Source organism: Mchenga conophoros, linkage group LG14 (genome assembly GCF_057382185.1).
Source record: "Mchenga conophoros isolate Kocher_MC1m ecotype Shallow Benthic linkage group LG14, M_conophoros_male_GT1.1, whole genome shotgun sequence".
NCBI lineage: Eukaryota > Metazoa > Chordata > Actinopteri > Cichliformes > Cichlidae > Mchenga > Mchenga conophoros.
Window position 1 is genome coordinate 29216097 of NC_140539.1, and position 22378 is coordinate 29238474.

General features: G+C 41.5%; 1 protein-coding gene across 6 annotated transcripts; it reads left to right on the top strand.

The window, feature by feature from the left end:
• Window positions 1-58: 58 nt before the first annotated feature.
• LOC146560002 (bridge-like lipid transfer protein family member 2) lies at window positions 59-22254 on the top strand. Of its 6 annotated transcripts, XM_085243784.1 has the most exons (41): window positions 61-204; window positions 744-883; window positions 1007-1133; window positions 1283-1332; window positions 1411-1552; window positions 1634-1752; window positions 1848-1908; window positions 1982-2168; window positions 4366-4486; window positions 4607-4731; window positions 4844-4911; window positions 4996-5132; window positions 5288-5442; window positions 8570-8763; window positions 9118-9415; window positions 10267-10472; window positions 10581-11631; window positions 11760-11951; window positions 12260-12462; window positions 12921-13039; window positions 13107-13330; window positions 13454-13644; window positions 13800-13899; window positions 14004-14203; window positions 14297-14594; window positions 14680-14837; window positions 15017-15223; window positions 16209-16308; window positions 16526-16708; window positions 16800-16921; window positions 17019-17174; window positions 17677-17798; window positions 17882-18062; window positions 18256-18342; window positions 18861-18971; window positions 19051-19186; window positions 19468-19592; window positions 19677-19778; window positions 20876-21010; window positions 21097-21329; window positions 21467-22254. In XM_085243784.1, the coding sequence occupies exons 2-40, from the start codon at window positions 813-815 to the stop codon at window positions 21280-21282; spliced, it is 6750 nt and encodes a 2249-aa protein (XP_085099910.1). In that variant the 5' UTR covers window positions 61-204; window positions 744-812; the 3' UTR covers window positions 21283-21329; window positions 21467-22254. The 6 variants fall into 6 exon arrangements, with proteins under 6 accessions (XP_085099907.1, XP_085099910.1, XP_085099906.1 ...); XM_085243781.1 differs by having other exon boundaries at window positions 59-204; window positions 747-883; window positions 21097-22254; XM_085243780.1 differs by having other exon boundaries at window positions 21097-22254.
• The last annotated feature ends 124 nt before the right edge of the window (window positions 22255-22378 follow it).

The window sequence follows — 22378 nt, forward strand, 5'->3', positions numbered from 1 at the left end:
GTTTAGTTAAAGATTACTTGCTTAGACAGCGTTACTGGCCAATCCCCAGCTCCGCTCCCACCACTGCGCTCCACCGAGCTGCCAGCTGAGCACGGCGAGCCGGAGAACAGTGTTTATTAAGCTCTGAGTCAACTGTCACATGAAACTGCTCTGTCTGCAGCGTTACACTGCGCTGCGACAGCTCGGTGTTGCGAATATGTCAGGGTAAGTGAGTTTTGTAAGAGAGTGAGGCCAAAAAGACCAAAGACGACCAACAGGCGCAAAAAAGAGTGCCAACTGGCAGTTCCGCTAAGTTAGCGGTAGCGTTAGCGTGCTACAGTGCTAGCCCAGATTTGCTTAAGATTTTTGGATGACGCGGCGGCAAATTTCGTTAACTGTTTAGTGCTGGGTTACTGGCTAATGCTGCTGCTGCTTGGCAGTGAGTGTTTCTCACTGGCGGCTTGGTAATGGGAAACAAGTTTTAGTAGAGGTTTGTGTTTTCTTTACACTGTTAGCTGAGCGATAAAGTTTAGCTAGGTGCTGTTTCGTGGTCGGTTTGTAATTACACTGTAGTTAATTAGAGGTGTTAGCTCTGTGAGGCTAGCTGTTAACGTTTTCCACAACGAACGGTTGTTAACTTGTGTAGGAAGTGTTGCCTCAGCTAATTACAGTTATAGCAACTATTTGCAAGCAGTCGGTGTCACCTATCAGTAGTGAGTGGCACCTGGATATTGTGCTTAAGTACATCTCTTCCTCTTTGACAGCAGCTGAGAGAAGATAAGGAGCAGCCAGACTCATGTCCCAAGATTTGGGTGTGAACAACTAGAGACACAATGTCTCTCCTGCTGATATCATTATTTTTAATCTTTTTGCTGGCTATTGGTGTGCTGTGTGCCATTTTCAGGTGAGGAATGTGTGGAAATTTCTACAGTACAGCGATCATTGTATGGTTTAAACTGCAAGCACTGCTTAATAGATGTTTCCTTGCTCTCCTCATTTAAAGTAGCACATTTTCCCGCTGTTCTAGGTGGCTCATATGTACCCTGGCTGTGCGATTCTTCCAAACTACCCTCAATGCTCATCTGAAGATTAAATCAGTAGGATTTTTTTCTGTCCAAGGAGTCAGTATCCAGTTTCACCCCCAGCATACTTTGGTAGGACACGTTTTTGTTTACATGACATTTGTGTAGTCGGCACATGCTAAACAACCACTCCCATGTCAATGGTTCACTTCTGAGTTTGTGTACTTTACCATCTATCAAATGTATTTTTTTTTATCTTGCTGTAATTCTGTGAATGGCAGGAAATTGACAGGATATGGATTTCAAGTAAACTTCTAAACCAGGATTTACCGTAAGTAGCTTAATGTGTTGCCCAGATAGTCTGAGATAAAACAGTTAGCAGCAAATAATATCATAAGTTGTGTTTCAGGCGATACCTGGCATTCTGTGTTGGAGAAACCAGAGTCCGGTTTGACTTGCAAGCACCACTAAAACCTTTGGTGAAGCAGAGCCATGGAAAAAAGTCGGCGAAGATTTCTGTCAGCCCCAAAACGCTTCGATTCTTGTCACAAGTATGAAGGCTGGCGATAAGTTAACATTTCTTTTTATGCTTATTTGTACACAGTATCTCACTTCCTGTTTTGTATTTCCAGTTGCTGTCATTCCACATCAGCTCCATCAACGTGATGGTCCTAAACCTAGCACTGCCAGAATCTCTATGGCACATGACTGTTGCAGGTATCACCTTGTTACTTGACCACCAGAGTAAAAGGTATTATTTATTTTTGGTTTATAACTAATCTGACTGAATCAATAGTTTGTATTAGTTGTCCAAAATGAAATCCATGTTGAAAAATGTCTTTACAGGTTGGCATGGAACTTCTCGGTTGGACAACTAAGCAGTAAAGTGCTCAAAAGCAGTGAACTGGTGAGTGGAGTAACTGTCACTGAAATAGAAACAGGTGGTTGAATGTTTGTAAATGATGTGCTCTCCATTTTAGGACATATGTTTGGCTGAAGTGGCACTTAGCCTGTTGCTATCTGGAGATGTGAGTTTACCAGAGATGAAGCCAGGTTGTCTGTCCCTGAGTGTGAGGACTCTAATGGCAGAGCTGCACGAGGGGCTGTTCCTCAGTCAGCTCCAGCTTCCAGCAGTTTCCCACAAAGAGAAAGATCATGGTGCATTTGGTGAGTAACGTTTGACCTCTGAAATGGAAGCAATGATTTTTAAGTATAGTGTTTATCCATCACATTCATTTGCATTCCTTCTTTTCTCCAAATTGTAATCTATAGTACTGTGCAAAGGTCTTGAGCCACCTCTCATTTCTTTGTATGTTGCTTCCAAGGAGTGAGATTGTTGTAATTTTTCAAAGTGGTCTTGAGCAATACTTCTCCAGGCGTTCTGAAAGTATTTTAATGTTTTTTTTTAATGGACATTGGCTGCTTGTTCCCTCATTTTCAGTCCAGTCCTTGTAAATGACCATTTTCAGAGGAATGTTTTTGCTGTTAAACCCCTTAACATTGATCATTCAAGCTTCTTTTTTTTTAAAGGGATGAGCCAGTGTTGTGTTTACACATTGCAGACAACTTAGCAAAGAACCAGTTTTAAACTGTATCTTTAGGCGCTTTATTTGTTCCTTTTTTTTTTTTTATTGACTCTACAAAAAATGCCAAACATGACACAGTTTGGCAAACATAAAATAGTATTTTTGCACTAACAAGGTGATTCCCAGACAGTTATTAGCCAAATATAATGAATATCTGTGCCTGGTGTGCAGTGCGTCCTTAAAAAAACATCTGATGAAACTGCACAGGTGGAGGGCAAATTAAAGTGTGAAGCCTAAAAAAAAAACTGATGAACAGTCTGGACAGACACAAAGGCACATCCCCCGTCTCTACAGACCTTAATAGTATTGTCGTATCATCTTGACAGAGAACAAAACACAAAACAACTAGTGTCCAAAGAAGAGTGTTGAATGTTCTTCCAGAAGCCTGGAGAAGTATTTCTAAAGACTACTGAAAGAAATTACTAGAAAGCTTCCCTAAGTGTTCAAGCTGTTTTGAAGAATAATGGTGGCTATACCAAATATTGACCTTCAAGCTTATTACATTTGTACAGACTCTGTTTTTTCCTTATGAATTGTATTTCCACGCAAGTTTGAACCTGTTTCAATAAATCACTCTACCTATTTCCCATTTTCCTACCAAAAAAATAAAGAAATTATGAATGACCCAAGACTTTTGCACAGTACAGTTTTATCCAACCACTGCAGTTAACTTTCAGTTTATTTCATTCTATTTTTCAAGTCTGATTTGTTGTACTGTTTTGCATTCATAGTTGTACCATCACAGATGGTAAAGTCTTAATAATCTTTTTTTTTAATGATATATTTATTGAATTGGGGGGAAGAACCCTTATGAAAATCACATTTTAAAACTATGTATCCTGCAATTAGTATTGTCAGGTGTTAGATGAATAAAGAACAGTGCCTTGGCTGTTGTACATCCACAGGACCTTCACTCTGTGCTGCCCTTCTTGTTGTTTTTTTCTGCCTTTGCATTTGCATTTGATCTTTTGCGTGTTCTAAAAGTGCCTGGACATTTTCCATCATCTGTGATATTTTTAGCTGTTCTGCTAACCAAAATGAAAACAAGGTCATATCATAGCTCTTCACTGGCCTCTGTGAGTGTTTGAAATGTCCTTAATGATAAAGTTTTACCAACACAGTCAAAGTAGGACTAAGTTATACATTCATTACAAAAACAGGAGAAAATGTTTGAAAAGCGTTTAAAGCAAGATGATTTTTTCTTCCGTTTCTTTATAGATGCACAGGTCTGTTAGGCCATTGAATCAGATGTTAAAAATAGCTTGCAGTTAAAAACACGAACATAAACATTGCACATACAGTTGAGGCTGGTGGTTCTGTCCATGTAAATAACTACTAACATTCTCACGAGCAAAAAAGAGGAAATGACACGTAACCATAGTATGTATTTTTATAAGAAACATATTTATAGATTAGTAGAAAATAATGCATTAAAGTTGTGTTGTTAGTGATTTAACTTCTCAGTATAATCCCAGGTTGCTCTGCCTTCATATGCAAAATCAGTTGCATTATTAAGAATCCACCTCCACTCTAACAGTTATAATATTAAGTGTAGTCTTAAACAACATGCATGTTACAGAATATTTGAAATCCCGTGGAATATGCACAATGTCAGAAAGTCAACACCTGCGTTTTATTAAAGGTTGAAGTGCTAATTTTGTCTTTCTAACTATGTCATAGATTTTTAAAATTCAAATGCCAGCTTGATAGGCTTGATATTTTTGATAATTCTTTACATAACACTCTAATTTAATTACTCAAATACTATTTCCTTTTAGAGAATGAAAATGATTTTATCCAGACTGAGACTGTGGAACGCTTTCATCAGCTGATTCCCCACAAGGTCAATGTGGAATTTGATAACACAAACATAACCCTGTCGATGCACAGCCAGAAACGGTGAGTCACCGTTTTACATCTAGCTGCGTATATACTGTGATCACAGTTTTGCATTAGTTTACTCTTTTAAATGATCTGTTGTTTCAGATATTTTATAACCCTATTTTCTTACTTGTACAGACACCTGAACTGGACTCTAAAGTCTTTAAAGGTCTGCTACGGACGTGACAACGAGCAGCTTCCTCTTAAAAGCTTCACTCCTGAGCTGAGCTTTCCCCAGAGCAGCTTGGAGCTCCTTCTTGAGGGTAAGTGGACAGCTGGGCGCCAGACTTATTGCAGAGAGAGTTGGAAGGAGGAAGAAGTCGTGAATAACACGCTCTTTTTTTTTTTTTTTTTCTTTTTTTTTTCTGCTGGCAGATGGACTTCTGCTGTCTCAAAGTAGGCAAAGAATTCTTTGTGTGAACACAATCAAGACAACCCTGCAGGTGAGGGAAATGCTTTAAGGCCACATTGCATCGTTTTGTAAATCAGTTACTCAGACTTTCTCCCTCGTGTCTCTGTGAATTTAGGTTACATCAATTGACATCTCAGGGTCAGTCGTCGTCAACACTTGCATCATTCACTACCGTCACCAGGAGTTTTCCCATTGGCTCAATCTATTTCCATGGGAACAGCTATTCCACAGGAAGGAAGCACACAGAAAAAGGCAAGTTGTAAAAGTGAAACTCACATAGTTCGATTGCTGGATTTCTGAAATTAAAATCTTCTTAACACCTTTCACCATCTTCTCTTCATTATCCCTGTTTGTGCATCACTCATTCTCTATTGTTTTTGTCCATTACCTTACCTTGTGCGGTGTAGTCCGTTAGATTATTTGCCCACCCTCCTTTTCCTCAGGCGCCTTCCTCACCTGGATGCTCCCGTGATGATCACCACCTCTGTGTCCAACATCAATGTGTCTGTTCAGCTGGGAGACACCACACCTTTTGCTCTGGGCTTCCTCTCTGCTAATGGAGGTACTTGTTGTCATGTGAAGAGTGCATTATGTTCACAAAAGTGCCAGATGCAAAATAGTTATACAGGAATATTTATTTTAACATGCTCTTTTTTTAAAGATTTACTCATCTACACACACAAAAAAAATTGGTTAAGGTGTGTAGAATGGAAATTGGACACCTATAGAATTTTCTCAACAGTCAACTTTTCCTTGGCATGAAACTGGAAATAATCAAACCTGGTTTTTGCCACTGTCCAGGATTATTTAGCGTCTGTTTAGTCGGCATAGTTAAGGTTTTACACTTTTCCCATCTGCTGATTGCCAGACAGTGCTCAATGGTAACGATGCTCTATATAGCAGAGTCGGATGGTAAGCTCACCACCTTCATAAGATCAGGGTTGTTTTGAATTATTCCAGACAAAAATTGACCCTCCCACTAGGCCAAAGTATCCAGGAGTTTTTTGTTTTTTAAGGATTAGTACAGTTGCAACCATTAGTTTAGTTTATTGTTACCATTAGCCACTTTTACATATCTAAGAACAGCCAGTAAAATAAATAGAAGTAAAGAAGTTTAGAAAAATAACCCATAATTTTGTGTGACTTTACCTACCTGACTACCTTCAGTTATTCAGCTGAAACTCTTGTAATTCCTGTACTATAGTGGGTTAGATCATTCACCACTTCCCCTCTCTTGCACTAGCAGCAGTTGACATTGAGCCTTCTACCAGGACAACAAGCTGTTAAGAATTACCCATACAGTATGCAGTATTGCAGGTGGATTCTGCTATGTTAAACCCCAGCACTCCATCCATCCATCCATCCATCCATCCATCTTCATCCGCTTTATCCGAGGCCGGGTCGCGGGGGCAGCAGCCTAAGCAAAGAGGCCCAGACCTCCCTCTCCCCAGCCACCTCCTCCAGCTTATCCGGGGGAATACCAAGGCGTTCCCAGGCCAGCCGAGAGATATAATCTCTCCAGCGTGTCCTGCGTCTGCCCCGGGGCCTCCTCCCGGTGGGACATGCCTGGAACACCTCACCCAGGAGGCGCCCAGGGGGCATCCTTGTCAGATGCCCGAACCACCTCAGCTGGCTCCTTTCGATGTGGAGCAGCAGCTGCTCTACTCTGAGCCCCTCCCGGATGGCCGAACTTCTCACCCTATCTCTAAGGGAGAGGCCAGCCACCCTTCGGAGGAAGCTCATTTCTGCCGCTTGTATCCGCGATCTCGTTCTTTCGGTCACTACCCACAGCTCGTGGCCATAGGTGAGGGTAGGGACGTAGATCGACCGGTAAATTGAGAGCTTCGCTTTTACACTCAGCTCCCTCTTCACCACGACGGACCGGTGCAGCGTCTGCATTACTGCAGCTGCAGCCCCAATCCGTCTGTTGATCTCCGGCTCCCTTCTCCCATCACTCGCGAACAAGACCCCGAGATACTTGAACTCCTCCACTTGGGGCAGGAACTCATCCCCGACCCGGAGTGGGCACTCCACCCTTTTCCGGCTGAGAACCATGGCCTCAGATTTGGAGGTGCTGATCCTCATTCCCGCTGCTTCACACTCGGCTGCGAACCGTTCCAGTGCGAGCTGGAGGCCCTCACCCGATGAAGCCAACAGAACCACATCATCCGCAAAAATCAGAGATGAGATTCTGAGGCCACCAAAGCAAAAGCCCTCCGCCACTTGGCTGCGCCTAGAAATCCTGTCCATAAAAATTATGAACAGAACCGGAGACAAAGGGCAGCCCTGGCGGAGCCCATCACCCACCAGGAACGAGTCCGACTTATTGCCGGCAATGCGAAGCTCTTGCAACAGTTGTATAGGGATCGAATGGCCCGTAGCAATGGGCCAGACACCCCATACTCCCGCAACACCTCCCACAGGACACCCCGAGGGACACAGTCGAGTGCCTTCTCCAAGTCCACAAAACACATGTAGACTGGTTGGGCAAACTCCCATGCACCCTCAAGTATCCTCGAGAGGATAAAGAGCTGGTCCAGTGTTCCGCGACCAGGACGAAAACCGCATTGTTCCTCCTGTATCCGAGGTTCGACTAGCAGACGAACTCTCCTTTCCAGCACCCTGGCATAGACTTTCCCAGGGAGGCTGAGGAGTGTGATCCCCCTGTAGTTGGAACACACCCTCCGGTCCCCCTTCTTAAAGATGAGGACCACCACCCCGGTCTGCCAGTCCACAGGTACTGCCCCTGATCTCCACGCAACATTGCAGAGGCGTGTCAACCAGGACAGCCCTACAACGTCCAGAGCCTTCAGGAACTCGGGGCGGACCTCATCAACACCAGGGGCTCTGCCACCAAGGAGTTGTTTAACTGCCTCAGTGACCTCGCCCCCAGAAATTGGCGGGTCATTCCCCTCATCCCCAGACTCTGCTTCCTCCTTGGAAGACATGTCAGTGGGATTAAGGAGGTCCTCGAAGTATTGCTTCCACCGCCTGACAATTTTCTCAGTTGACCCCAGCACTCCTTACCTGAAAAGCTTTACTTTAATTACACTTTGTTTTTACTTTACTTTATTATGTACAAGTCTCCTCTATTCTTGAAACACATTTTCCTTCATAACCTTGTTCTATGGGTAACTGTTAGGCCAACCTCTTTCAAACATGCGTAGATTAGATAAAGTTTTTCCACAGGGCCCTTTTAAATGTTACTCATTAACTTTTTCTACTTCAAGCAGTGACACTAGAAAGAGGTCTCCTTTTATTCAGAGTCACTTGAATTGAAAAAGTACTAAAGACATGGTCTGAAAAGTGAAGCTAGTGCTTAAATGTGGCTAAATGAGTTCTTTTTAATTGCCACAAGGGGACCACTTAGAAATACTTGCTTTCTGACATCAGTAAACCTTTTCCTGATCTCTTTATGGGCACATAGTTTCAGGTCATATCGAATAAAACATGAACATCATTTTGTAAATGGTGGTATTTATTAGAATCGAAAGATTATCGTAGACATTCTCATTGGCTAATAATTTGTAATTCCCAGTTCTTAGCCAGTGTTCTAGGTTACAAGGTTGAACCTACATCTCCCTCTGTGTTTACAAAAAAGAAAGTAAAACTGTGACAGTGTTTATCTTTTATACGGTCTATGCTTAACTTACAATGTTTTTTTATCTGCACACCCTTTGTTTCTTCAGAACTGCGTCATATCCTTGACATTAAAGTTGAGAGTGAGAATCAAGAGTCCCAAAATGTGCACGAACGTGCCTCGCTGTCCTTGGACAATTTCTGGTGGAGAGTGGGTCAGGGGTCTCATATCCAGCAGGCACCCCACCCTCCTGGTAAACATGTATGGGGAGAAGCCCTAATCCTAGACTCACTCAGCCTGCAGGTAGGACTGCAGACAAACCTTTATAAACATTTGTATCTTTCTATACTGATTATTTATTAACCTTTATTTAACCAGGAAGATCCCATTGAGATTAAAAACCTCTTTTTCAAGGGAGACCTGGCCAAGATACTGATGCTTTAGCTATGAATAATAAAGTGGAAAAAATAATATAAAGCTTAAATTCTTATCAGCAACCTTCTTTGAAGTGACTTGTGACTGATATTGTTTGTTTTAAACTTGGGAAATCTTCCAATTTGTCCAACTCTAGATTATATGAGCAATGCAAAATCAGAACATGTGGTTTCAAGTTAAACTGATTTTAAGGATTTCTTCATTAATCTCTTCTCCCTCCAGGGGAGTTTGAACCGACCCCACATGAAGTCGAACAGCCAGCCTCTGAGTCTGAACGTTGAGTCCAGCCTGAAAGGGCTTCAAGTGGAGCTTTCAGAGACCTGTGCACTGTGTCTGTCTCGCTTGCTGTCTCTCATGTGTTTACCTCGTCATCCAGAGTCACAGCTGCCAGATCTGACTCCATTGTCTCCTTGTAATGACGACACCATAAAACCTATCCCCTCCTCACAACTACACCTGCTTTTTAAAGTGGACTGCTGTCTAGAGGACGTTAATGTCTTCACGCTTTCTAATGTTGCAGGTAAGGAATGAGCATTTTTATTATAATACAGAGCTGTTTGACTGAAAAGACTGTTTTACAGCTTTTATTCCAAATGAAACTTATGTGGCAATAAAACAAATCATCACATACAACTGATAAACTTTTTCAGTGTAATTGCGTAGTAGTTTAAATCATATTAGGACATGTATGCTAAACAGGAAATTGTTTATGTGTAAAGAAAAAGGTGTATTGCTTTTCACAGTTAAAACCACATCCACTGCAAATATGGACTGAAACTGCTATTTAAACCCTACTATGTCTATGCTATGCTATGCTATCTAAGCTATGAACGGCACTTATTGACATCATAAATTTCTGCTGGCATCCACTTTTGTCACATAGTTTTTCAGTCTAAAGCATATAGAGCTAAAGGTTTCTTTACTCTGTTGGTAGGCTATCTCACAACACTGCAACATTTAGGAATTTTATTGTTTTTTCCTAGTTTTACTAGTTTTTGATTGATGTAACCTTTGGCTTTAGTAAATTGTGAGGAAATTTGTAACTTTTTTTTCAAAATCAAAATTAATCTGAATGAATTCTGTCAGTTACATCTCTTGCTTTATAAAAAAAAGAGAGAGAGAAAGAGAGAGATTTTTTTCTACTGAAGATAATATGTGGCTGCTACTATAGCTCACTTGGTTGAGCAGACAATCCATGTGCTGTTGCAGAGGTCTAGGTACAAATCCACCTTGTGCCGTTTGCGTTGTAGCTTTCCCTCTACTCTCTCTCCCAGGATACTTCCAAAAGAGACCTCCACTTTCTTCTCTTCATTGTTTTCTTTTTTGATTTGCTTCCATTTTTGCCTGTATTATTTCTTCTTTCCTGTGTAGGAGCTGTATCTCTGCGGATGGACACTGTCAGAGTCCTGACCTCTGCTGAGAGCTCTAGGGTGTCTCTGCAGGGGGTCAGCTTGTCTGTGATCAAGACAGTCACAGAGAACATGGAAGTATGTTGTCCCGCCTCTCAAACCATCAACCCTATAGTAAAACTCACCACATTAACGCTGTGGTACCACATCACCACCCACACCATACAGGTAACCACATTTGTTGAATTGAATTTATCTGGACTAAATAAAGTTCCATCTCAGCATGCTAGCGGTATTTATTTCAGAGTGTATTAATATGTTGATTTCTTTAATTAGGTTCAATGTGAAGAGGATCTTACTGTCGAATGGACGCCACCAGACCACATGGTCCTATATCAGCACATGACTGAAGGTCAGGCGTGTTGGTTAATGCTGTGTGGAGAGAAAGGAGAGGAAAAGCCAGTTAAACCAGTGAACACTGAAGCTGCCTCAGGTCAGAACAGAGGCCTGTGTTTGCGTGTTGAACTGGGCTGTACTCGTTTAACTGCTCATGTTACTGATCAGAACTACATTCTGCTGCACATGGATGCACTCTCTCTCTCAAAGCAAGGCAGTTCTATGCATATGCGCTCTCCCTCAGTGATCTTCAACTTTGATGGCAACAATATAGTCTCTTTTAATGGCCTAGATGTGGAGACACATGCAGATCTGACTGAAATGCAGCTGCACAGAGACACTTTCCCCTTCCTCACCACTCCTCATAACCGTGTCTGGGTATTGACATGTCCTTCCTTATCTATGGAGTTCCCCTACCAGTACAATTTCTCAAACACATTTGACAAAGCTATTAGTGTGCAGAAGTGGCTAAAAAGTCTCCATCAGTCCCCAACCCAGGCCTCCGCAACCCAACGTCTGCCGCCTGACCTCATCTTCAAAATTAGCCAGTTCTCATTTGTCTTCCTGGACGATGTCTTCGAAATCAAGCTGCGAGACAACTATGAACTGATGAAGGATGAAAGTAAAGAGAGTGCAAAACGTCTGCAGCTTCTGGATAAGAAGGTGGCAGATCTCCGCAAGCAACATGGAGAACTTCTCCCGGCTAGAAAGATAGAAGAGCTGTATAGTTCACTGGAGAAAAAGCATATAGAGATCTACATCCAGCGTTCACGCCGCCTCTATGCAAACACACCCATGAGGAAGTCGCTGCTGACCTGGACTGTTTCAGACTTACAACTTGTCGTCATTGCTGATCAGTCCCTTCATGGCCCCGACAGGGTGAGAGAACAGTTGAGGGACATTGATGGGATCAGTCCCTTCCCCAGAGATGGGCTCCCTCTGGTCGTCCAATGGTGCCGTGCAGTCAAGTTTAAACTAGCTGCATTTTTGGGTAAGAGCACCTTTATATGCCCATTTAAGGCAAAAAACAAAGGATTTTTTTCAAAGTTTTTTTATTGTTACTAGTATTTACTAGAGTATTAAAGTAGTAAAGTATTTACTACTTTTGCTTTGTACCAGTGAGAATTCGGGACTACCCTCGCTACCTGTTTGAGATCCGTGACTGGGAGCTGTCGGGGCGTCTGATTGGCACAGAGCAAGATGGACAGCTGAGAGGTCGGCGCAAACAGACTGTCCCCCTTGGACCACCGTGGGGAGATGTAACAGTCCACAGGAATATGCCACCACTCAAGTTCTACTATGACTTCAAATGTGAGTTATGAGTATAATGTTGATCAGTGTCCCAAAATCCTGTCTAGATATGCAGAAGAATCTGCTATAATCCTATGACTATGACCAATAAGTGATTTAAAAGTTCAACTGTTTAGACTAAAACTGATGAAGCAGAAGACTGAATTTTCAGGAGTAAATGAGGAGAGAAATGTGTCCTTGTCCTTGTCCTTGAACATACAAAACTAGAACTTTTCTTTTTAAAGTATTTGACTACTCAGTGATTATGACTGAATTCGAATTGAATTGAATGTTTCACACAGGAATTGTTACATGTTTTTTTTCCCCAGCCAACATCTCTCTGTACACTATTGTTTGGGGGCCATGTTGGGACCCTGCCTGGACTTTGATTGGCCAGTCAGTTGACCTTCTGACCAAACCCACAGCTGATCCCTCGCCTCTTCTGGCCTGGTGGGACAAAAGTCGTCTCCTTCTGCACGGGCGCTGGGTCATGGACATTGATCAGGCCAATCTTCATCAGCTGGCTACAGAGGTAAAACATTGTTTTTTCTTAGTATTTATGTTTACCCGTGACAGGTTATTATCAATATCAGTTTATTTTTATGTTTTTGGCAGCTTTCTCCATTTTGTTTAAAGTAATTCTTATGTTTTGACACTGTTAGCAATGCCATGATAACCAGTTTACAAACTGTGGGGCAGGAGCCACTGAAGCTGTGGCACAGGTAGCCTGGCAAAAATATAAAGTATATTTTATAAATACTTTACTTTAGATTTAAGATGAACAACATATTTTTTAGGGAAAACAAAACAAGAGTTTTCTGATGATATTGCACTGCCATTTGGTTAAGTTTATTCATGTTGGGTTCTTTATATTTTTAATAAAAACTGAGGGGTGTTTTTGACTGTTGAGGTAGAACATGCTAGAGAATGTCTGAGAACCACTGTGCTAAGCAAAATTAGTAACAGGTTAATTTGTTATGATTCTTACAGGATCCCTATAATACCACGGAAAATTTGCACTGGGAGTGGAATAAGCTGAACTTTGACTGGAACCCCGGCCAGTTTGCTTTTAAAGGAGACTTGGATGTAAATGTCAGGACCGCGTCAAAGTAAGTGGAAGCAATAAAAGCAGTGTTTGCAGAGAAACATTCAGTATTAATAAGTATCTTTTTCCAGGTATGATGATATCTGTTTTCTACACCTACCCAACCTGTGTATGACCCTTGATCTCCAATGGCTTTGCCATGGCAATCCCCATGACCACCATGCTGTAATGCTCTGCTGTGCGGAGAACATTGCAGACGTGACCTCAGGACAGCCTCACGACTCTTACAGAGCGTTTCGCTCTGAGAATCTCAACCTCTCCATCACCATGGACCTTAACCAGCATTGTGGCACAGGTTTGTCAAACTGTATTCAATCATCGTTCTATGTAAACTAAATTTACAAACACTTACAAACCAGTGTTTTATGTCTATTTTACTTTTGTGAGTTAAAGGTTTTGTTCTTTTTTTTCTTTGTAGACACTTATCAGCCCAGAATCCTCCTGTACAGCAGCACACTGCGCTGGATGCAAAATTTCTGGGCCACCTGGACAAGCGTATCTCGGCCAATCTGCAGAGGCAAGCTCTTCCATAGCCTCAAGCCAATTCGCAAGAAGCTTGGTCAGCACTACAAGCAGATGTCCTACACAGCTGCCTTTCCACAACTACAAGTAGGTTTTGTTTTGTTTTTTCAGTGTGTGCAACAGCAGCAGTCTCAGGGTCAAAGTTTGCATTTTTCCCATCAAATATGCCTCAGTTTGTAACTGTTCATTATATTAGTGTTTTTCTTGATTATTGCACATTTTATATATTGTGTACCCTTTAGGTGCATTATTGGGCCTCCTTTGCCCAGCAGAGAGGTATCCAACTGGAGTGCAACAAAGGCCACGTCTTCACTCGGGGCACACAAAGACTTATTCCACAGGGTAAAAGCAATTTACTTACAGATGTGCTGGATGCACAACATCACATAAAGTACTCTTCATTAGTTTACATGTGTGCGCTTTTGTGTGTTTGTGTGGTGTCTCAGCTGGCACTGTGATGAGGAGGCTGATCTCTGAGTGGAATGTGACTCAGATGGTTAGTGAGCTCTCACAGGTGACAGTCCACCTGATGGCCTCCACCTGGGATGAGACTGCTGACCACCAGATCAACACTCAAGTGAAGAAGACTCACCTGCTCAGCCTGTCATCCCTTAGCTACCAACGACAGAGCAATCGCATGGAGGAGGTAGCAGCCAGAGCCTAAGGGCTGGAGTTTAAATGTATTTTTCACTGCGACTGCATGAATAATTAATGTCCTTATCTGTATCTTCTTTGTCAGGAGGTGAACACAAAGGATGAAACAAATGCCTCTTATACTCACAAATTGCGTCTGGTGGATCTACGTGCTTCCTGGACAACTACAAACAGAAACATAGCCTTTGGGCTATATGATGGCTACAAAAAGGCATCTGTACTGAAAAGAAATCTCTCCACTGAAGCTTTGAAAGGTCTGAGAATCGACACACAACTGCAGACAAAGAAGCTCAAACGCTCTCCTACCACCTACTCCCCCACCACAGCTCCTACCATACCAGTTGTTGCTTCTGTCAACCGATCAGAAAAAAGTCAAAATGAAGGTAAGGAAGTCACCTGACTAACAAAAAGGCCACGGTTTTAGGCTTTAACATCTATTAACTGATTGCTTTTCCACTTATCTTTCAGGCACATCGATGCTTCAGAAGTTGATTGAGGAGACAGACAAGTTTGTGGTGTTTTCAGAAGAGGATTCAGGTGTCAGCGACCAGCTGTGTGGCATTGCAGCCTGTCAGACTGATGATGTATATAACCGCAACTGGTTTATTGAGTTGGTCAACTGTCAGGTAACTGCAGTAATAACAGCAGTTATATTTCAATAATTTGCCACTTTTCTTCACCCATCATATGATGTTCATGTAGATTGTCACTATTTTTACTTGAAAACTAATCTGTCAAATTTGGATTAATTGATGCAGATTGATTGTCAGGTGTTTATCTTTCAATCATCCTTTGCGTTACTTAGATGATGTTGCGTGGCACAGAGACTGCCGGCTGTGTACTGGTGTCTGCAGCAAAGGCTCAACTGCTGCAGTGTGAGCATCACCCTGCCTGGTATAACGACACCTTGAAGCAGAAGACCACCTGGACCTGTCTGCTGGATGGTATGCAGTATTTTGCCACCATGGAGCCCAACCCATCTGAACAAGAGGACCGACAGTTGTGGCTGGAGGTAGGCTAAGCTCTCACGGGGTCAACTAACCCAGTCGTAGAATTAGGGCTGCAAAGATTCATCGAGTAATTTGAAAAATTTGATTATAAAAGATTCTCGACACAAATTCTCTGCTTCAATATTTTGTTTAATGCACAGCTCTGTTGCGCACCGATGTGATAAACGATATAAACACGAGCAAGGCCTGCAGCAGAAATCTCTTTAGAAAACTCTGATGTGAAGAAAAGCAAACTTTGCTCCAACCACTGCTGTTTGTTTAATACAGTGAAAAATCTGTAGAAAGCCTCCAGAAGCCCTTAAAGCCAGTGACCTAAGGGTCGTTAGGTTGGGCAATTATTTATTATTAATATTAATTAATGTCTACACAATCTCAAAGTCTGTTTTCAGCAGCACAAAAACTTGCCTCCTATTAATGCCAGAAAGCCTTCCAAGAGAACAGAGTAAAGGTTTTAGATTGCATATATCTTATTTTATTTGACTTTGTACTTGAGATTATTATATATTTTTTGCATTTAAGAAAATGTTTTCTTTCAAGAATTAAATTTGTATTTGGCACGTACAAAAAGTTTAAGGGTTTAGCTGTTGTTTACAGATGTTGTCTGCAGTTAAACTTTAAAACATTGGTTTTCATTTAGAAATTGCAATGACAGGTCATTCTGAGTGCCATGAAGTTGTACTGTTATGACACTGTATTTAAAAAGATGACACAAGTAACTGATTAGCTGCTTTATTTTAAGTCATTTCAGTTGTTTTTGCTGCAAAATGAGAAAGTGAGAAATTGACAAAGGGCAGTCTTTGCTGACTGAATAAAGAAATTTGAAAGGCTGTAATTGACATATTTGATGTTTTATAGACTAAACATTTTGTTAGAGAAAAGAATTACCACAGTATTAAACAAGATTTACAATAACTGTCTGTTGTTGTTTTTTAACTAAACAGCTTTGTCATAATAGCTTTGAGTTTTTTATTTATTTATTTATTTTAGGTGAAAAACATTGAGGAGCACCGGCAGCGTAACCTGGACTCGGTGCTGGAGCTGATGGAGAGTGGCCAGGCTGTGGGAGGAATGGTTAGCACTACAACAGGTGTGGCCTTTACTGCAGGACACTGAACACACAGTAACTACAGCTGTAAAAATCAATAAATAAAAAACATGACTGAGTGCATGGATGTTTTACATTTATACACTGAGAAAAACCCTTTTACTGTCAAGTCTTCTGGCATATTTATATTTTTGTTCAGAGCTAAAATGGGTATTGTAGTTATTGATTGATTCAAATATTGTTTGATCTTTGATTGCAGATTGGAACCAGCCCGCACAGGTGAACGAGTCTCAGCAGGTTCAGCGTATCATCTCGCGCTGTAGTTGCCGGATGCACTACATCAGTTACAGTCACGACATCAACCCAGAGCTGGCCACTCAGATTAAGCCTCCAGAGCTGAGGAACAACCATGAGAAGGAAGACCTGCTGAAGAAACAGGCTGGTATATGTGACCACCAACAGACCACATATCTTTAAGCATGAGTGCTAATTTTCTAATAAGAGAGTGATTTTTCATTTTTCATTTTTTTCAGGTGCTGTGGACACCTTCACTCTCATTCATCATGATCTTGAGATATCCACTAACCCAGTTCAGTATGCTATGATTCTGGACATTGTCAACAACCTGCTCTTACACGTGGAGCCCAGACGCAAGGTGGGCTAGAGACGCAACAGCTAGCTCATAATTCCCATGGCCTAATAAATGTTTTAGCTTTTGCTGACTGTGTTTCTTCTGTGTGGTGATTCTGTAGGAGCACAGTGAGAAAAAGCAGCGAGTGCGTTTCCAGCTGGAGATTTCCAGTAACCCCGAGGAGCAGCGCAGCAGCATCTTGCATCTTCAGGAGGCCGTTAGGCAACACCTTGCTCAAATTAGACGCCTTGAGAAACAGATTTATTCAAACATCAGGGTAAGCGTGTAATTTAAAGTTAAGTGTAAAAGCCCAGAAGTTACTCACAGCTGACTGTGTTTTTAATTGTCTTTAAGTCCATAAAATTAGTCCTTTGTGACCATCAGTGTAGTTGTTTTACATATCCCAAAGGTCTTGTTAGAGTCAAACAGTAAACCTGAATTGTTACTCTTAATCTTTAAGCACGTGAGGTAATTTTACACATCAGTAAAACTGCATGCTTTATACATTGAAGTGTGAACAGTTTTTTTTTGCATAGAATATTACGTTAGTAGCAGTTGTGTCTTCAAGTTTGAAAATAAAGACTATCTGGCTCTGTGGAACTCCTAATCATCTCTGCTTAACCCATTAAAAGCAAAGCACACTGCAATATCTGAGTAACTCGAACACTGGATTTTTATAGCAGCTTGCACCATGTTGGACATGTGACACTGTATTAGTGGAGTGCAGTGCCTGGGTCTTTTAAGTCAATGAAACACTTTGTTTCTTCTTCATCTTGCAGGCGCAATCTGAGGAACTGGGTTGCGATGAACTGAACGAGATTAATGCACGATTGCAGCACCAGCTGAACCAGGAGAAGAATGACATGCAGATGAAGAGTGAAGAGCTCAACATCCTCATCAGGTCTTATGTCAGCACTGATTTGCATCCAGGATAGAGCAGAGATGGCGAAAATTTAAAAAAACAAAAATGTATCTGTTTTCCAGATGTTTTAAGGATTTCCAGCTGCAGCGGGCAAATAAGCTGGAGTTACGTAAACCTCCCGAGGATGTGAGTGTAGTGAGGAGAACAGAGATCTACTTTGCACAGGCCCGCTGGTGTTTGACAGAAGAGGACGGACAGCTCGGTATCGCTGAGCTGGAGCTGCAGAGATTTATGTACAGCAAGGTGAGCAGATGCTGATAATCCATCCAGAGCTTGGAGACATTCCATCTGCCTCTCACCACAGCCCACAAATTCACAGGCTTTAGTTCCTTAGTGCATTTTAAAAACTGGATAAGAGGTTAACAGATGTTATTTGATATTCTCCTGCTGATAAGATCACTGAGTGATAACCACTTTGAAAAATGTCTCCTTGCAGCTGAACAAGTCTGATGATACAGCAGAGCATCTTTTGGAGCTTGGGTGGTTCACAATGAACAACCTGCTACCGAACGCAGCGTACAAGGTAAATAACTTCATCGGAATATTCAGATTAGGTCGAATAGCTTATTTTCACTTGCTTTACATTTATTTACTTTGCTTTTTGGTTGCTGAAGCTTTGAGACTAGCCAGTCCTCTCTTCTACAAACCACTTTGCATTGTGTCACTTTACAACCAAGCACAATGTGACATACATGGCAGACATCAATTTGATAACTAACTTATTTGTGCCTGGTTTCCTCTGTGCAGCGTTTGAGGGTATGTATACAGCTGGAACAGTGAAGAGAAGTTTCATATTGTGCATGTGCACCTGAGTCATAGACGCATGTTTGAGCCATTAGTTCACTCAACCTTACAGTGTCTGCCTTCTTTCCTGTGTTCATTTCATCAATGAAACATGGTGTTTGTGTCTTTTTCAAACTCAATCTCAGTAGAGCTTTTTCAAATCAAATCACTTTTGTGTGTGTGTGTGCATGCGTGCGCGTGTGTGCATGCGTGCTCGTGCATGCATGCGTTTGAATCTAATTCTCTCATCTCTTTTAGGTCGTACTTCGTCCACAGAGTAACTGCCAGTCTGGACGCCAGTTTGCTTTGCGGATCTTCAGCAAAGTGCGCCCCCCTGTGGGAGGAATCTCTGTGAAGGAACACTTTGAGGTGAGAATGAAGACTCTAAAACACTTTTATGGTGCTTGATGTAATGTTTTTTCTAACACTATTTTGTTTTCATCATCAGGTGAATGTGGTGCCTCTCACCATCCAGCTGATGTACCAGTTCTTCAAACGAATGATGGGGTTTTTCTTCCCGGGGAGAAATGTTGAAGAGGAGGAGGTCACAGATGAAGAAGACAAATTTAGGCTGGTTACTACTGGTATGCTTTTATCAACAGCTGTAATATAACCGTAGCACTTCATCTCCAGACTCTCTGTGTGATCATCAGCCTGAAATTTATACTGCCTAAATGATCAATAGTTTCCATTTTCTCTACCAGACTTGCAGTGTCAAGTTGCTTTTCTGTTATGTCATCCCTCTGAGCTCTATGTAGAGCCTCAGCCACTTTGAATAGGACCTTGATGTGAGACTCGGTGGGAGTATAAAGTGTAGAGTCACCCAGAGGCCAGAGAGCTTATTCTAATATTGTCCGTGATACAGGTATCCCTGTCAAACCTCGGCCATTGTCAGAGGACACCATGGGTGCTATGGGTCCCAGCAAAGGTGTCACCCAGGGACTGAACCGCACTGCTGGGGTTAGAAGGTCATTCAGGAAGGCTCCAGAGGTAGAGATGCTGTTTTATGTGTGCTAAAATGTATAGAACTTTATTTTAAGGCAGAGTAAGTAGACTTTATATTTTGTCACTCAGCATCCTGTCGATGACATTGATAAGATGAAAGAGCGAGCTGCAATGAACAACTCATTCATCTACATCAAGATTCCACAAGTGCCTCTCTGTGTCAGCTATAAGGTGGGTTTCTGTGCATAACAGCTGCTACATACCTCTACAGTAAGATTCAGTACCCATTTATTCATTGGTTTAAATGCAAAGATCAACAAAAATCATCCATACAAAATATGTTTGACTAAGCATTGTTTAACTGCCAAATATTAGATATTAGAATATAACTAACTTTGTCACCAGGTGAAAATCTTTCTGTTTTTCAGAAACAAAACAACCAATTTTTAACCTCTGACCCAAGCTTGTGTTTGAGATGCATTTTGAGATCGTTGGATCATACATATAAAAACATTCATCTTTAAACGGATAGTAATTTTTAAAAAAAATGCATCTCCTCGTGTGAGGAGAAGAGGGTTATTTCACAGCTTAATACAATAAAGCATTAACAAAGCATTAACAAAGCATAAAGCACTGCTTCATTCTGTTCAATATCAATAAAATTGAGAAAAGCCTAAATGTGATGTCCTCATATGAGCACAGAGGGTCTCACCTTGCACTGGGCCTTAGGTTGGCCCTCAGTTCTGTCTGAAACCATCTTAAAGCCAATCCTCCTTTTAAGCCAACTTTACACTGATAGGCTGCTTACAAACACAAGGTTTGAACAGCAGATGGGTGGTGGCTCATAGCCAGATCTGTGTGACATCATTTAAGAGCTACAATATATTTAAAAGCTTTTGGCTCACAGGTACCCACGTTTGGATTGGTTCCATTTTAAACAGTTAACAGGTGAATCTTCAAAGAAATCTGTGGCTCAAAAAAGATTGTACTGAGCTATGAATGCATCCGACAAACACCCAGAGGTTGTTAGTAAGCATACCATGTTTTCTTTACATAGTTTGCAAACAAACAAACAAAAAAAATAGAGAATTTCTACGTTACACACCAAATCTTTAACCAGCATAGTTTTTTAAACATAGATATAAGAAAATTGAAGCTCAGCTTTAGTACCATTCATTTCCTGCATTGCCCAACCTTGTCATATTACATACAGTGATTGTTTGTGCAAACACTGACATTATTATTTAAAATGCTGACAATGAATATCCATTAAGAGAACAGATCCCCTTTAATCTTGTGTTTGCCTGTGAAATGTTCGTCTCTCTCAGGGTGAAAAGAACAGTGTCGACTGGAAGGACTTGAATCTGGTTCTCCCTTGCTTGGAGTACCATAACAATACATGGACATGGCTCGACTTTGCCATGGCTGTTAAAAGAGACAGCCGAAAAGCACTTGTAGCACAGGTACATTAACGTTCTTATCTCTTCATTAAAGGACAGGCAGATCTTTGATATTTTTAAACTTGTCTTTTTTGCTCCTTGCTGCTCAGATGATAAAAGAGAAACTGCGTCTGAAGCCAGCTTCGGGCTCAGACTTGAGGGGGAAGGCATCTGAAGGGAAGGCGGACAACAGCCTGCAGCAGCAGGAAGAAGATGAGAAAGCACGACTCCTCATCGGTCTCAGCACTGCAGACAAGAGCTCCGGCAAGAAGAGTATATTCAGACGACATAAGTGACGCCTGGAATTGAGTGGATAGTCGTCTACAGCAGCTGCAGGGAAAAAGTAAAGAGCATCACTCCTGCTTTGTGAATCAGGATGAAAAAGGGGGCACGATGGAATATTTCAAGTGGATTTAGGAAATATCTTACTGTATCACATGAGCCTGCTGATCTTTCTTTTTTTCTTTTCTTTTTTTTCAGTTAACTCCTGTTGTGTCTTAGGTTTGAATCTCAAGCAGCTCCAGGATAACTGGAGTGCCATTTTGACCAAATATAAATTATTCTGTTTATTTGTGTGCCATTTAAAAACTTCACTCTGGTGTCATTAACTGCAACCTTTGGAAAGAACGACCGCTTTGGTTGCACTGAATGTAGCGAGGAAGGTTTACAGTATGTAGCTGGCACTTCACTGTTACTGTTTCCTCTGCTGAAAATCCCAGACCGACATGCTACTTCCTGCGGGCTCAGGAACACGGTGCACTCTGCTTGAAGAAATGACACTTAACTGAAGCACCTGTCACTTGTTTAAAACAAAAAAACAAATCTGATCATAGAATATGTTTTATCATTTAAAGCTTAAAGAAACTGATTGTGGCTGTATGACTGTCGCTGACAGGAAGGCCTTTATCCCCATATAAAATGCTATTTTATATTTTCCATGTTGAATGGTGGCCTGCTTCCTCTCAGTTCACTGTTTTTCTGTACCTCACCTCAGTGCAATATGACAGGAAAAGAGCAACAAAAACATGGTGATGTGTGGTAAAATGTGGCACTTGGTGTGTGTGACAGTATTGTGGCAAAAAAAGAATGCGTGCTGCACCTAACTGCTGAGTGTGTTTTGTAATTTGAACACTAAAGCACTTTTATGCAAAGTATTTTGATATTTTTGTAACCGCGGTTGTTTTCCGTTGAAATGTTGCTAAATCCTGATGTTTGTCACATTTCTGATCAGCCCTGAGTATTTCAATTAAAAGGATCGTATCATGGCCCATTTGTGTCAGCTTATCTCTCAATAAGTGTTATTAGTGTGTGTGCTCGTGTGTGTGTGTTTGGTCTGTTGATCGATCACAGATCTGACAGCTGTAACTGGAGCGGAATAGCGCTCTTCCCGCG